The following is a 17,625-nucleotide window of genomic DNA, read 5'->3' as shown; positions in this document are numbered from 1 at the left end:
GGGACTCTGCTTATGCATGCTAATCTCCTCCACCAGATCAGGGCACAAATCGAGGTGGCCAAAGGGTAGACCCTGGTTTATTTTGATCTGTTACTAATTTACAAGCAGAAGGAGCTAAACAGCTCAGGAACAGTGTTGTTTCTGAATCTCAATCTCTAGCTTGTCTCTTCTCAACAAGGCAGAACCATAACCCATGGTTTGGTTGGTCATTGTTTCTCTGGCTTGCAGGAGAAAGACAAGCCAGAGGTAAGGGGTTTGGGTGCCACATTAAACAACCCAGGGATGGTGTATCCCTGGTTTGTTTAGCCCTTCCCACTTGCAGTAGCAAAGTTTAGGCAGCAGAAACCAACATGCTCCCTTGTTCTCACTTATTCACAACAACCCAGGTTTTTTTTGTGGGGGGACAACCTGGGTTGTTCTGACATGCAAACCCGGCGGTTAACTTTAATTCCTGTTAAGGTGTACTTGCAAAATATAACAACTCTGCCCCCAAATATAAAACTTCACCCATGATAATCATGGCTGCCAGTATGCAGCTTTAATAGGCAACACAGTTCAACTATGTAGGTTTATTAATATTACAAAAGAAAAATACATAACTATGTGTGTCAGTCGCTGAATTGTTTGCAATTTCCTGGCACTTCTGTGGCATGGTGGATATCACAGGAAGTAAACAAAGCTGAACTGGAAGTGATGTGGTGCCACTGGTGACAAGTTGCTCAGAGACTGGTGAGCTCCATAGCAGTACTGAAAAAACCCTGAGGACAGTAAAGCCAGGAGAGACAAGACATAAGAAGCCCCAGTGATAGTGGATGGGCAGGAGATGTTCATGTCTCCATGCTATCACAGCTCTCTTATCAACTGCACCCCTACTACCACCAGCAGCTGCAGATTCAGCTCCAGCCCTATGCCAAGACTAAAAAAGAAGCCATTTCCCATATCAAAGCACTCCCATGTAACCAGAAGGGGGGTAGGTATATTGGCAACAGTCTCAGACAACTTCTTAACTGGCATTGACAAATTACACCATCACACTATAATCAGAAATTCACACAGAGCCCAGGTTAGCTCCTGCGAGACCAGGGTTGTGCTTTCACTTGGCCCTTATTCAGTTAGGCACCACAATGAATATATGAAAATGCATATCTCATTTTTGATATAAACAGGGGCAAAGATACAAACAAACAAATAAACCCTGCCCCATTTGTTCTATGGAAGTGCTGAAATGGTCTTTCTCAGCAGCAGCAGCAGCACCCCACCCGTTATATGCATGATGGGCTGCTTTTGAAACAAAGGGCAGCAGTTTGTAATACGGATGGGAAAACTTCTACTTAAAAAAGAAGATTAAAAATTCCCATGGGGCATGCACAAGCATTTAGGTCTTTGGATCCCTGCTGTGGATTCCATTTGCTCATATTTGATATAACTATTTGCTCATATAAAGCTATTTGTGACTTCTGAAGTATCTATGCCTACATACAAGGGCATCACATTAGAGACACTCCTTCAGTGTGTCTCTGTTATATGCAGTTGCGTCACTATGGCTGCAATCCTATACACACTTACCTGGAAGTAAGTCTCATTGAACTCAATGGACTAAGTAGATATGGATAGGATGGCAGCATAAGCATTATGTTTTAATTACTGCCATCTGAAGTAGTGTGGTGTAGTGGCCAAAGTGTCAGACTGGGAGTTGGGAGATCTGGGTTCTTGTCCCCACTTGGCCATGGAAGCTCAATGAGTAACTTTGGGCCAGTCACAGACTCTCAGCCCAACCTACCTCACAGGGTTGTTATTGTGAGAATTAAATCGAGAGGAGGAGGATTATGTATGCTGCCTTGGGTTCATTGGAGAAAAAAAGGTGGGATATAAATGCAATAATAAAGTAGCAAATCCTTATGGTCATTGAAGGGCAGGCTGTTTCTTCAAACAAAATAAATGCATTTATCACTATATTTTTATCTTGTTGAAATGGGCACTATTAATAATACATTTATTATTTAGCTCAAATTAATACCTTTGTTAGCACGTTTTAACATACGAAGCACATCATTTTTATTTGTATAATAATTTTCTGCACTTTCTCCTCACCCAACAACTGCTCAAATATTTATTATACAAAGCACCGTTTTCTATTCTTAGGCATACTCCAGCACCGAAGTACCTATTTTACATCTTCACTCTTTAGATATATTACATTAATGAGCTGGCTAGAATTCCTCCAGTAGATTGCCCCCCCTTGTTTTATATGGAAATCATACTATAAAAATTCTAAGAATACTAATTTTATGTGCATGGAAATGATGAGATTTAAAGAAAACAACATGAAGGAGGCCAATGGTGGCTGTGAATAGGAAACGGGACTAGTATGTGGGCAATTTGTTTTTCATTGAATATAAAACTATCAAACTTGTAATTAAATAGGATCAATTGCAATTTTGGGAATGATAATGTTTCAGCTCTTTGAGAGGCATCATCTTGTTTGGGAATTTATCTTATCATAATTTAATAATTTTCTTGAAACTTTTCATTTGCTAAATCAAAAGGGCATACTCACACTATTACATGTTGAAAGAAAAATGTATAATCAAACATATTAAAACTTAATTATGGTTGCTCCTGCCCCCCCCCCCCCCATATATTTATTGCTTCTCTTTTACTTGTGTACTCAGGTAGACCCGGTGCTAATTTTCTAAAATACTAGTAGGGCTGTGCCAATTTTTTGTCTACAGAAATCTGGAAAGCAAAATATGAGGGGGTGGGGAGTTGGGGAAACATCACAACATACCAGTTGCTTACTATTGTGTGTGTCATCTGCTCTTTCTTTTCAGCTGCTTTGCTTCCTGATCTGCAGTGTGGGTGCCATTTTATTTTGAAGTTAGCGGCTTCTTCCTGAAGAAATTCCACCCAGTCAGGGAACATTTAGGCAACATGACAACATCATGCTGGCACTCAGGCAGTCAGATGTCACAATATGAGGGCATCAAGATGATAAAACACAGTGAAGGAAATGCTGAAAGGGCTCATTTTGTAGGTTTCCCTGGTCAATTGCCAAAAATGGGTGATCATTCTCTAGAGGAGAGCAATCTTTTCCACAAAAAAAGTGTCTTCAGTTTTAGAAAAAGAGTGTAGTCGGAAACAATGTTGCTTGGAAGACAAGTCTACCTAAATCCTATGCCTTCTTATCTGGAAGCCTTTCTTTCTAATCCTAGTTGTATGAAGTTTATTTTAGGTACTCACTGGTAGCCGTGAGTAACCTATTTAAGGGAACTCAAACAATAATACAAAACAGAAAATTCCACCTTTCTAGTGCTGCCTGCTCATGGACATGGTTCTGCAATATTACATGTGTTCTGTGTCTTTGTATGTTACCCTGGTCACACAAGTATAGTACTTTCTGTATCACAGGTAATAAATGTCCACAACAGTGGTTGAGTACCACTGAGTACTACTGAGATACATACAAACTCCATGAGAAGCTTTGCTTAGAAGCCCTGGTTCTTGCTGTATACATTAACACACACACAGAGACAGCTGAGAACAATTTTTTCAAGAAGTAATCTGAAGTTTTTCTTTTCAAAAATCTTCAGGTGCATTACTGAATATGTTAAAAGGCATTTCATTTGAATCTCTCATGCTGGATAGAATGAGGCAATACTTTCTACATAATGCATTGTGCGTAAGTTCTTTTGTCCTGTCTTATTTCCCTGTCCACAGTCAAACACCTTTTCACTGGCTAATACCAGTTTGTACTGTACGCCTAATAAAACATCGAAATCTTTATTTTAAATTGCAGCACCGCTTTTAAAAGAGCAATTTCACATTTCTTTGGAAAAGCCATCTGCTTGTGAATGACAATGGTTCTCATCAGTAATTTTGAGAGGAAAAACAGTCATTACACTTTAACACATCTCCAAGTACTGAATAAAGAATAACATCCAACTATTATTTAAATAGACTGCATTCTTTACAGTGCAATGTCTAAAGGCCAAATGTGTCATTATTATAATAAGAGCATTTGTAACGGGTTGCAGTGTAACTGAGGCCCAAGGTGAAGTGGCATTATCATGAGAAGCAGCCTTTCAACGGAACATTTTACCAAAAAATATTATTGTCATTTGTAAATCTATCTACCGCAAATACTGTAATTATCTGTTTGTGCCAACAAAGTCAAAGCGGACACTGGAAATAACTTTTCTTTCTCTAGCCCTTTCAAAATGTTTTAATGATACCCATCTAACATAGCAAAACAGGCAATATTTGCTATAGTAATTCACCTAAACAGGGATAGTCTTCTGAAAAGTTTAGCATTAGGTTCAAATCTCAATTAGCCTGAAACCCTGGATGCAGATTCACATAGAATCAGAACACCCACATTTTATGTATTTTAAAGGAAAACATGGCTATTTATATGCACACGTGAAGTCTTCACAACTGTTGGGGTGTGCACATGTACTCAGTACTCCGTTATCCAAGTATAAGGCATCAAGTGACTAGTCACCATTAGTATATCTCTGGTTTCAGAATAGGAACAAACAGATTTGCAGTAAAAACAACAACAACAACAACTACTACTACTTATGTTTTTTTTTATTGTCCCTGTGGCTCCTGTTTCACTCCATGTTCCATTACTCTTGAATTTTGGTTTATGAGAATTCTGAAATTACAGCATACAGTTTTCTGCAGCTTTTGGTTCATTCAGTTCAGTTATATTGGGAGGGGAACCTGTGGGCCTTCATAAGAACATAGGAGACCCATGCTGGATCAGAACACTTTAATCCAGCATTCTGTTCCTCACTGTCCTGAACCAGATGTCTCAATGAGGAGGTCAGAAGCAGCACATGAGAGCAATAGCACCTGTCCAAGGGCTGCCTAGACAGTGCCGGGTTGTTGCCATGCTTAAAGAAACCTTGCACTTTCTTTGCTGCAAGACGGTGGCTAATCCAGATGCAGAGAAAGGACAGGGTTTCTGGTGGCTATTCGGGCTGCTGGGTCCACCCCCTGTCCTCTGCTCAGGTGAATGGCGACCAATCAGGGGTCTCCATCTGCCCAGGAATACCTCCACATGGCACTGGAGTGAGGTTAGACAGTGGATACACCATATTCGCCTTGTTCCAGTGAAAAAGTCAGGTAAATCCCTGATGTTTTTAACTTGAAGCTTCATGGGAAAGTCCTGCGATGGCTGCAAGGTGGCTGCTGCATCATATAAGCAACACAGGGCTACTGCACACCCATCACGGGGCTTTCAGAGTGTCTAGGTTACCCCCCCCCACTCATGTTCTCCAGGAATAGGTATTGATTGGTATAGTGCCTCTGATACTGGAGATAAAAGGCAGCGATCATAACTGGTACCATTGATAGCTTTATCCTTATCAATTTGTCTAATTGTCATTTAAAGACATCCAAATTGGCGACCATTATTTGTTGTAGCTAATTTCATAGTTTGACTATGCATTGTGTGAAGTAGTACTTCCTTTTATGTGTGCTGAATTATCCATCATTCAGCTTCATTGGATGGCCCCAGGTTCTTGTATTATGAGAGGGATGTTGTTGGACTAGAACTACTATCATCCCTGACCACAGGCAATCCTGGCTGGGGTATTTGAGACCAAGTATGTCCGGAGGGTCACAGTTTCTTCATAACAACTTACTTCTTTTTCCTTTCTATATTCTAATGCTTAGTGTTTCATTGATAAAATAATATGAAATAAACCATTCTGATCTCATTTAAGATTGCAACAAGTTTCTTTTTGTGCTGTGTGTGTGTTTACCCCAGCACATTAGTAAAACTACACAAACACTATTTTGATAAAAGCATATGTAAAATCACATCAACGTTGCATTTTCCGATAATATTTTATCATGCATACAGGTGCACAGCACTTACACATTGGTAAGAACACACTGCATGCAGAGTTCTCTACAAGATACAGATGTTAAAATGGAGCAATTGAGAATTTCAAATACATTGGTTCAACTTCAGAAACAAGATTAGGTTAGTCATAATTCCAAAATGGGATGAGTAATCCAAATGCAGAGAATTTTGGAAGCATTCATATTTCAGAAAATGGAAGTAAGTGCTATTATGAGAACAATAGCCATATGAAATGGTTTGACTTTTAGAATGAACTTGTGCTTTGGAGCTCTGACATTAAAATCATACGGGTTGATCTAGCATCCTATGTCCATTGTAAATGTTGGCTTTGTGCAGGGCTAGGTGACCTAAAAGCCACTTCCTGTGATTATCTGAAGAAAAGTAGTATGGCTTCTATCTTATGGCACATGAAAAGACATACTATAGTATAAGAATGTAAATCAAATGAGAGAGAAATACATGAAGAAGCAGGGAGTGAAGGAATAGGAAACTTCCTTCCTGTAGCGGTGCTCAGGTTTCACACAGAGACAGGCAAGTGAAGTGGAGTCCCATCCCCACTTTTATTCTCTATTGGTGGACTAGCTGGAATTAGAAGACTGCTGCTCCCTGTGTAGCAGCTGAAGCAGAACAGTGGGCCCATTCAGAAGACACCTTAAACCATGGCTTTAACCATGATGGTTATGGCAGAAAGCTAGGCCGTGTTCAGAAGACACCTTAAATCATGGCTTTAACCACAGCGAATAATAAGGCTTTTTGCTTTATTCTCCATGGTTAAAGCCATCGTTTAAGGTGTCTTCTGAATGGGGTCAGTGTGAGGGGAAAGAACACCTACTGCCAATGAAAAGGACCTTGATTATCAGCAAGAGCAGTCCTAACTTTAGAGATGTTCTAAGATGTTTTGTTAGCTTGTGGAAAGTATGGATAAACCAAATGCCTTATACCAATGCCCTGCAAAGAAAAGGAAAAGATCCACCAACACTCCTGGAGCTGAGCATGGGAAGGCAAATTGTGGGTGGGGGTGGCGAAATGGGATGTGGAAGTCAGCCATCGGCTGCTTCCGTTTGGCGCCACTTGCATTGGGAGGGGACTAAGGGGCTATTAAAGCTGGCTCACCCATCCCATCTGCGTCTTTCGCTGCACAGCTCCCTCCCTTCCTCCCTTGTAGGCAGTGTGGGTTCGCTGGTCATCTTTTTGGAGGCGAAGTAGGAATTTTTTGCTCATAATCTAACTTGGTTATGAGGTTTTTTGCCTACTTCACACTGTAAGATAGGCAGGGTGTATAATTAGGTTGATTTGGTTCTTCAATTCAGTCACATTTGTTGGGTAGGCAGATAGGAGTGAGCATCTGGGGTGAGGTGTAAATTGGTGAGCATTCACAGGCACCGTTGTGGAGAGAGGTAATTCCTGAGGGCTAACCACTAGGAGCCCTGTGGCACCAGCAGGCAGGATAAGGGTTACCTTTGAGGCCAACCCGCCTCAAACCACTCAGGGCCCTGCAGCCTGAGGGGGGTTTGACACCAGAAGGCCTCCCTACCCCAGGAGGGGGAATCCCGTCTGGTGGCAAATGAACAAGCACCACTGGACGGGCAGTGATTGCCTTGCCCTATCCCAACAATGGCCTCATAAGTGTGGCCATTTATGAGATGATGCCCGCTTAGTCCTTCCCTCTTTCGCAGATCTTTTAATAAATGTGGCCCATATTTAATCCCACTCTTGTGTTTCGTCTCATTATTTCTCACTCATCACTTCCACAAATAGCTTTTTCCTGTCTCCTCTACAGTGTATCATGAAACTAGCTTGGGTGTGGGGGAGCAGGAGCTTCTGATAAATGTTATACCAATGAGTATTTAGACACAGTCAGGCTACTTGCCTTTAAACCATTTTTAAAAAAGAAATAGAAAACAGGAGGCAGGAGATCCCATTTAAATTAATTGGAATAAAATGCCTGGCAGAGGAAGGATTGATTTGTTTAACCACCAGAAGGATAGCAAAAGCCGCATCTAATGAGTTTCTGAACTAATGGCATCTAATCAGTTTCTGAACTAAAGTTGGATTCCAACTGCCATCAGCCCCAGCCAAGTATGCCAATAGTCAAGGATGATGGTCGCTTTAGTCCAATGATATCCGGAGGGCCACAAGTTCACCACCCCTGCAGTACCCCTTTTTAAAAATGAAGAAAGGAGTTGAAGAATGCTTCAGTTTTGCCTGCCTCCATGCCCAAAAAATAAAAATAAAAATCTATTCCCTTCTAGAAGCATTTGTTAATGAAAGAATAGCATTACTGCACCAGGGAAAACAAGCTAAAGGAAATAAACCATCATGGAAGCAGAGACAAAAGAAGTGAAATGGATGAAAGCTCAAAGAACTCATCTACTTGAATATTCACTTGTGAGCCAGGGGAAAGCAAGACCGACATGAATGGCTCCCTCTAGGGATGCAAAAAGTCATGCAGAGCAAAGCTTCCCTACAGTGTTGTTAAGGTGCCATAGGTTGAACCAATACTCCCAGCATCAATCTTGGTACTGCTGGAAAAGTATAGCTGAGTCATAAAAATAACATTGCCCTTGGCTAAAATAAAAGAAAGACAGCCAACATTTCAGTCCAGGTATGAATTATTTGTATATGTTTTCTTAAAAATATGCATGTGCCCCTCTTTTTTAAAAAGTTATAAGCTCAATTTGCTTGTCTGAATAGGCACACTTTTTTAAAAAAAAAAAAAGCTAGCACAGAGAAACTGCAATTTAGCTAGCAATTAATCCTTAATGTGATCTAATTATTCCTGACATTTGGGCATCAGGCACTATACTTCAGGGGCCATATTCTTCTCTTGTACTGTAGGTAGGAGTTTGCATTGAATTCAAGTAAGTGAACCGCTGCCATCAGCTTTCAGTTAAATTAACTTCCTCCCCACAAACCTGATCTGGAAACAAAAGAGGCATAAGATAATTAACCATGGCTAAAGTGGAAGAAAAGCTGACGTTCCCCCATGGCCATACTTTGCTGGTGATGCAAAATAAGGCGCAGTCTAAATCCTTCCTTTCCAAATGCGCAGCTGCACATTTTATTCCCAAAGACAGATAAATTGTAGGGAATAAGCATACCTGACAAGTCACAGAGACCTGTATCTGCACAATTCTAGACTACGTTTAGGGATTTGAGTAGTTCGCATTCCTCCTTGCAGCAGTTGCATTTTAGTGGTGGGGGAGGTGACCTGCATAGCTCTTGCTCTCACCAAAAATGGGGAGAGTATTTTTTAAAAAACTACCTTGATTTATTTGTGGTTGCAAAGTGCTTTGACACTCAAGGGTGACATTCACCTTCTTGAGAAAGGCCAGTGGAAAGTTTATGCTTAAGTGTACCTGAGTGTATCATAACCCTTTTGCTGAGCAACTGCAGCAGAAATAATTTTAGGTTTTAATACATGGGCCTATTTGCACTTTATGCACATTTATAAACTGGAAGATGAGATTAAAAAAAAAGCTGAAAAGATATACATTTCTATAGATGATACTCACAAGCATTCTAAAACAGAACGGGAATATGAAGCTAAACCTAAGACAAAGAAGCCAGGTTTATTCGTAAAAAAATACATATGTTGGCTTGACATTCAGCACCTCACGTGAAGAAACCATAGTAATGCTACATTGTGTTTTTTACTTTAAACTTAATTAATGTAACTTTCTCATTTTATACAAACAAGCAAGCCATGAACATTGTGTGGTCATGGATTATTCTTTGTCTTTTCTAGAAATGTCTTGTTTAAACTTACATCAGTTTTAATTCCAATTTCATTATTAGGATTTTCCAAATAAAATCCTTGGAATAGGATGAGGATGCTGAGATTTTTCTGCCTCAAAACCTTAGTCCACCTCCCATAGGATATCTGTGACCCACAAGATATATTGGTTCACTCATTTTAATTTTTGATCTAGGAAGAAGTCAGAGCTCTGCTCCTACTGGAATCAGTGTTCGAAACCTCTCCAGAAATATCTCCAGAAGCATCTCCAGAATGGTCCTGGGACCTGCTGCTTCCCAGCATGTTCCAGACTCACTCTAGATAGAAAGACCTCTAGTGTAGAGATGGAAATGTGGGTTCCCTCATTCATCTCTGTGCTTGAGGCATTAGGACATGTGAATTAGGAAAGGTCAACTACAGTCTTCACATCCACAACATCTCTCCAGTGAGGAGCGTGGTTTTATTAGCCTTCACTTGCTGGACTGAAAACATATCACAACACAGAATGTTTACAATTTAACAAAGGAAAGCAAATCTTGGATCCAATATGTGAGAGGAGGGTTTTTGCACAATGTGGGGTACTGTGATCTACCCACATCCTATTAGATTCAGTGAGGACATGTTATTTATATCTTCCCCTGGCTGGTCTATATACTAGGATGTGGAATATTTGAGCTCAGCAGCTTTGTAGTCCAATGAAGTGAAGATAAAAACAACATCCACATCTTATATCTGAGACCTAATATGGTATAAAAATAGTTTAAAATGATTTAAAATAGATTTAAAATAGATTTAAATAGTTTAAAATACTTTGATTTGTGAGCACAGGAGTACAGCCTCCTCCCACTCAGCCACCTCGACCTCAGTTCGACACCACTATCCTAATATGGTATAAATGACTTACTCTCTGAAAAGGACATACTAAGAGCTCCAAAAACTGTCCAGTTCCAGTTTCCATTGATTGATTGATTGATTGATTGCATTTTTATACTGCCCAATAGCTGGTACACCGCATGTTGTACACTGCATGCAACAGAAGCCTAGTTTGACATTATTTTGACTCCTCTTCTTCCTTCCCCCCACTCAAAAAAGAGTGAGGAAATATAGAGAAGCGTAGCATTAAGGGTGTCCTAACTTGACTTCAGTAAAGAGACATTTTACTAGTCTTATTGAAATTCTTTTAGCTTCTCTTAACATCGCTCATGTATTATATTTAAGCAAGAATCTATATAATCCCATCAGATTTCACTTTAGGTGAAATTTGGGTCTCATCTAAACCAAGCAGGATATTCCACTATGAAAGTGGTATATAAAAGGCAGGAGGCACACCAAGCAGGATATAGTGGTATGAAAGTGGTGTATAGTATTTGTCAATGGGCTCCAACAGTTATCAGTGCACTTCAATACCACTATAAAGCAGTAGTGTGGCTCCTGCCTTTTATATACAGTTTTCATAGTGGAATATCCTGCTTGGTGTAGATGAGTCCAAGGTAACATTACCCATTTTTCACCAGGGGTTGGATGTATTGAATCCAGTTCTTAGATTTCCTAGTGGAGCTAGGAAAACACATGCCACCAAGCTGACTCCCTATTGTGGTTCTTTGTCCATCTGAAGGCATATACCCTTACAGACCAGTTTCCCAAAGGTGAACTGTGAGGAAGTCCTATGTGCTCAACTCTTTCTGCAAATCTCCATTGCTTCTGAATTTGCAACTGGAGGACAGCTTTTACAGGAGGTCCATTTTAGCCTGAAACTTACCATTACTATCCCTGTAAGGTAGGTTAGGTTAGTGAAGCAGTTGTATCGAAACAACCCAGGGTATAATGATTCCCTTGCTCAGATTCTCCCTGTGCTACTTTTCCTGTAGTTACAGTTTCTCTTTAAGAGGCCTGAAGTGGAGTCAGAGAAATGTTTGTGGTCCTGTTCAGTTCCCTAGTTTCCTTTAGGGAACATCTATGGGAATTCTCTTTGGATGTTAGTCTTTGGGACTTTCAATGTAGTCCTTGACAACAACAACAACAACAACAACTACTACTACTACTACTACTACTACTACTACAACAACTCCAATCAAAGACATTGGTTTCGAATGCTACTGTTTTTGTGTTTTTTGTTTTGTCTTTTTTGGCTGAGGCAAAGAATGGACCTAATGGGGTATTATTTTAGTAAAAATATCAATCAGCAAAGGAATGGCTTGCCATATACTTGTGAATGAAAGATAACAATTCTGTTCAGGCAGTTAGCATTTCAGGGAACTATTGGACAGTCTTTCAATTCAAAATCTAACACATGTGCCCACAAAGACAAATATTTGTCATTCACCGAATGCTAACATTGGAGGCAAGGAAGCTACAAAAGTAAGCTTGAATGTTGAATGTTATTTGGAGTGATGGTGGAGAAGGAAGCATATGTCTAGTTACACAAAACTGGTAAATAGTAGAGTACATAAAGTATTATATTTAATGTTATTTGTTAATATTCTTTTTAAACCTACATACATATTTAACATAGGAAACATTCAGAGAAAGATTATAGCACTATTTGGGCCATTATGTCCTCTCCCTAAATAAGGCAGCAAACAATTATTTGCACTGGAATAATTATTCACTGGCAAGAATGCTTGTTCAGACAATTTGTTTTATGTAAATATTCAACATTCCTGTGAACATGCACACTTAAAACTCAATGCTAAGATTTAGAATAATCTGCCGGTGAAACTGAAAAATTCCACAAGCCAAATCCTCTCTGAGTTCCATTATCTTTGCAGCATCCATGCCAGTGTGCACCAGATGAGGTTCTGGCCCCTCCATTGTTAACAGGTGCCTAGTCAAGCGGGTTGGATTTGAATGCTGAAATACTTGAATGTCACCTCTTTATTCAGACAGGCTCCTTATCCTTCACAGCTATATGGCAGGCAGGCACAACATGGTCCTTTCCTTGAGAATAGCTGTATCTATTAAATTTGACAATTTCATTTCAGTTCATTTTGTATAATTTTTTTTTCACAATTTGTAAATTTCTTCATATTTGAGATGGAAAAATAGTTGAAATCTAAAAAAAATTCAAATGAAGGAGAAAAAGAAACAGACAGATTCATCCATTCCCAATTAGTATGAATACATAAATATTTGGGTTAGAAGTTGGTAGGACAGCAACCACTTTGTTTTTACTTGTCTTATTAGTTTATCTGACATTTTAATAAAGATATTTATTTTGAAGGGTGTATTTCCTACTGTTTAGAGCCATTAGCATGGTGAACAACCAAATGGAAACCTTTACTAAGACAGAGAAAGGTGAAAAAATGAAAACAAAATGCTAGTAATTCCAAAGGTGTGTTGCCACTGGGATTGCCTAGTCTGTTTGCATCTCTACTTTGTTAAGTTCCTCTTTAGCTTTGCTCTTTCTGGTCAGCAAAATCACATGGTGCAGAATAAAGGATATTTCTGCTGTCATCTACTGCAATGAAAGTTCTGCTCTAGGGAGACATGTCTAAGGTTAGCCAGTATCCACAGCAAAATAAAGTTCTTTTAATGGATTTGGAAAACACATTCAAGAGAGATTTTATAAGCAGAAGTTGGTAATAAGCATATATAGAAAAACATTTTTGTTAAGAATATAGGCTATACATGACACATTTGTTTATTCTGGCTAAGAACCTGGGCCTAGAAATGGAACAACATCAACACTTGAGTAATTGTCTTCTCATGCCAAGCAATGGCTAGAAAATGATGGAGATTATGTATTATATATAATGCATGAAGTATTGCGGTATTAGTTTTCAATGGTCCTCATTTTCTTACCCAGTAGAGTTTGTCCAGCTTAAATCAAGTTCTTTCTTTCACTCAAGGGGATATGATGAAAAGGATTTAATGCTCATGCCAAACTCATGTATTTGGATGAGGGATGAGTGGGAAGCAGGTACTCTCCTGAGGTAAAAATAGCCACCTTATTTAAGATGGACAAACTCTACTGAATAGGAAAATGAGAAAGCATTAATACAGATGAATGTACTGTATGCATTAACCAAGAGCTAACACAGAAGGAAGACAGACACAAATGCAGCACAGGAAAAGACTTTTTTGGTGCACACCAAAATGGCCGGCTAATTTGAGAGGCCAACTTTGCTTCAATCCTACTTCAATTTGTTCATAGGCAGTTATTTAGATAATTTAATTTGTCGCCCAGATTGCCCATATTAATATTAATGTATTAAACAAAACTTATTTATCAACTGGTCTGACTACATATGAAGGTAGTGTTGGATGGTGCCTCTAAAATGATGGGGCTGCTACATGTCTGGTTGAGCCTTTATATTGTATTTTATATTATGGTTTTATACTGTTTTATACTTTGAATGGTTTTAATTTTTGTGAACCGCCCAGAGAGCCCCGGCTATTGGGCAGTATAGAAATGTAATAATTTATTTATTTATTCATTACATTTTTATACCACCCAATAGCCAAAGCTCTCTGGGCGGTTAACAAAAATTAAAACCATAATAAATAATAAATAAATGTCCTGCCTAGCCTTCCAATCACTTGATTCATATTCTCTTAGCTCCACCTACCCAAAGCTTTGCTCATGCAAATCCATCCTAACATCCATGGATAACTGTGTATTTATTTATTTATAACATTTATATCCCACCCGATATCACACGGATCTCAGGATGGCGTATTCCTCTGAAAACCAGATGCTGAGAACAGGAAGGGCTGTGTATTTTATGCCCTGCTTGTTAACATCTCAATGGCTTTTGCCTGGACTTGGTTGAAAAAGAATGCTGAACTAGATGAAGACAAATCACTTTCCTATGACCACACAAGGCAGAAGTGGTGTCCAATGGAGGCCAGTGGCTTCAATTTCTGTTGGGTGGTGAATCCATTCCGGGTTTCATCATAAGTCTAAAGGAGCTATTCAAGGTGCTGAACCCTATTCCCAAAATGGATTTAGCACCCCAGATAGCTCCTTTAGCGTTCTGGCTGGTCCTGACTGAAACCCGGAATAGATTCACCAGCTTTCACTGGTAGGGCCTGATCTCCAACACCTCCCCACACCTTTGACCTTACATTTGCTGCCACAACATACAGAAAGGAAACTGGTGAAGTCAAGAAATAATAAATTTGCCCAAGACTTACTAGACAGTGAGGGTCAGAAAAGCTCTGTGCTAATATCTAATTAGCCACAATAATTAGATATTACACCTGTAAATGACAAGTAGAAAATTACTATTGTTAATAGTATATTTTATGCCATTTGTGGCTGTAAAGGACTTACTTTTACAGAAATACAGCTGTAAACAGATAAAATTTGCCTAAAGATAAATGTGTTTTACATAAAATATGCCATTTACAGCTGTAATTTTCCCATGATAGGATAATGGTGGCCACCACCATCCTCGAAAGCTAGAGAACCAATCCGTGAACTCTGGTGGATGTGGCAGGGCTGAGGGGAAATCCACTGGCCCCCAAGCAGCCCGGATTTCCCTTCAGCAGACCACTCTCCCTGGACAGGATCCTCCCAGGGTAGTGGGAGCTACTGCTCATTCCACTGGGTGTTACCACTTCAAAAAACAAACCCAGAAATAAATATAAATGCTCATTTTGGACTAATTGTCCTGCAAGCCTAATACGAACCACCCTTAGAGTTTAAGTATAGAAAGAACCCTTGAGCCAAAATAAAGGAGGGGGTATAGTAACTGCCGTAGACCAGTACATGATGCATTAATCTAAAAATAATATAAACCCTTTTTTTCTTGTTATCTACTTAGCATTATTTATTTATTCCTATACTATCTGTCCATGAGCACGATAGGAATCTTGAAGAGAATTAAACTACGGTTTTAAAAATAATAACTTATTTGCTTGGTGTAAAAATCAGATGGCAAAATAACATACCTTAAAAGCCTTTCTTCTTTCTTCTCCCAGGGCTTGCAGTTGTAGAATTTTATAACTGTCTTATATGATACATGTAATGTGCTGTATATCCTGCAGCCTTTGCCATCTGCCCACTACCACCTTCCCCTGCCCCATACCTCACCTCAAAACTATTTGCAATTTTATTACTAGCTACTCTTACATTAAATGATTCTCTCGGGGACATGGAATGAAATTCCTCATTTTGTTCTTCAGTCAAGAAACAAGAGAATATGAAGATTTAATATAATCTCATCAGTAGTCCAAAATGCTGGGGAGAAGCCCATAGGCTTCTTTTCTGTTCTCCAATAGCCCTCAGCCACAGAGAAAACAAGTTTTTTTTTACGATAATGATTCAACATGTTTTATTAAAGCTTTCCCTGACATTTTTCATACTTCGCTTCTTTTACCTATTACTTTTTCTTCTTTCATTTTCTCCCTTTCCATTTTCCTTTGAGGTTTCAGTATTCCTCTTACTTTTGTTGCAAATGACATTTGGTATACTATTCCCCCCCTTCCTTTGCCTGTCTTCGCTTCTCCCATTTGTAGCTGATCTTCTAGGTCACAAAGGAAACATGGAACATATGCTTGGATGATATTGTTCATTATAAAGTGAGATATGAACAAAACACCTGTCTATTCTTTCACTGCACATTTCTACCAGGATTCTAGCCAGCTACATCATGAAGACTAATTTTGGACACATAAAGTAAAATACAGAATCCACCTTTTATAACTGAACTTCACCATCAGAAATGTTAACAGTTCAAAGCAAAACTACAAGAATATTTTACTTACACACATCTAAAGATTCATCTGAATCATCTGGACAATCAGGTTCGCCATCACAGAGCCAATTTTGGGATACACAGGTCAAATGATCATGGCAAAGAAACTCGCCTACATCACATAAGCGTTCTGTAAACAATAAAAAATATGAATAATGAAATGGTGAATGGATGATTGAAAATGGAAATGGAAATGTGGCACTTCAATGAAATGAGACTTTAAAGAAAATACATTGTTAAAAATGAAATCATAATGAAATGCATTTCCTGTACTTGAAATCTAAAATCTAAAACAATACAGCAACTGCATTTAAAATTCATATATCAGATTTAGACAAATTTGCACAAGTATAATATATTGTTATGTGTTAAAAGTAATACTCTACATGGATTTTGGTAGGATGATTTGTTCACAGTCACACATATCAAACGCTATCTATCTATCTATCCACACACACACAAATCTGTGCTAACACAATCTCTTACTATTCTTGCCTGCCTCTTGAAGTCAGTGTGGCTCAATTGACCTCAACATAGTTGTAGAGAGAACTCTGCAGTTTGTAAGCATCTGTTGGACATACACTTTTCCATTGGTAGCCTGTGGTGTAGTGGTAAATGTTGAAGTACAAGCACTCGTCATGATAGTCCCCATAGCCACACCACCAAGGAGAATACAAAAATGTAGGCAGCTGCATTGATCCAGAATAAGAACCAATGTTAGCAGTTTTTACCAGAAGAGACCAGGAGAAGGTCTTTTGTAAAGCAAATAGGTCTGAATTGCCCATTCAAGACCAAGTCACACCAAAACATGTTGTGCTACAATAAGGAACAATGTAATTCATTCCCTGCCCCAAGGACCAGGATCCTTCAATTCCCCAAGCCCACCCCTGAGACCATTTCCCTCAGTTTGGATAGGGAGGCTTCTGGTCTGTCCCATGAGCAGTAGAACTGTATCATCCATATTCTGTTGCTTTGTCCCAACACCAGAGAGAAGAAGGTCCTCTTGGCGAGGAAATCTGTATTGACCATAGCCACTCCCACTCTCGGTTCCTCCAGTCTGTGCTAGTGCTGAACCAAGTACCTAGGTGGGCAAAGCTGAGTCAGGCCAACCCTGCCTGACTACCCCACCTAGGTCAGTCCCCTCACCCATAATGAAATTGTGGATAGTTGAAGTTCTATTTTGGATTGAACTGGCATTAACTGATAATGGCACCAGAGTAGAGGGCAGGTTGACAGGGCAGCCTAGGGCCTGATGGGTAGATGGAGGTCTGGCCAAGAGAGCAACTTTCAGCCAATGTCCCTCATGTCTCCTA

At 39.4% G+C, this 17,625-nt stretch overlaps 1 protein-coding gene across 1 annotated transcript in view; it reads right to left on the bottom strand.

Moving 5' to 3' along the window:
• The window catches only part of LRP1B (LDL receptor related protein 1B), a 976,641-nt gene that overhangs the window by 704,902 nt on the left and 254,114 nt on the right, over window positions 1–17,625 (bottom strand). Inside the window, exon 2 of the mRNA XM_063116589.1 lies at window positions 16,323–16,442. Coding sequence (XP_062972659.1) covers window positions 16,323–16,442 — 120 coding nt within the window. The remainder of the gene's footprint in view (window positions 1–16,322; window positions 16,443–17,625) is intronic.

This window comes from Elgaria multicarinata, chromosome 2 (assembly GCF_023053635.1).
Source record: "Elgaria multicarinata webbii isolate HBS135686 ecotype San Diego chromosome 2, rElgMul1.1.pri, whole genome shotgun sequence".
Lineage (NCBI taxonomy): Eukaryota > Metazoa > Chordata > Lepidosauria > Squamata > Anguidae > Elgaria > Elgaria multicarinata.
Note: the sequence above shows the minus strand (reverse complement) of the source record. Positions and strands in the feature narration are given on the sequence as shown.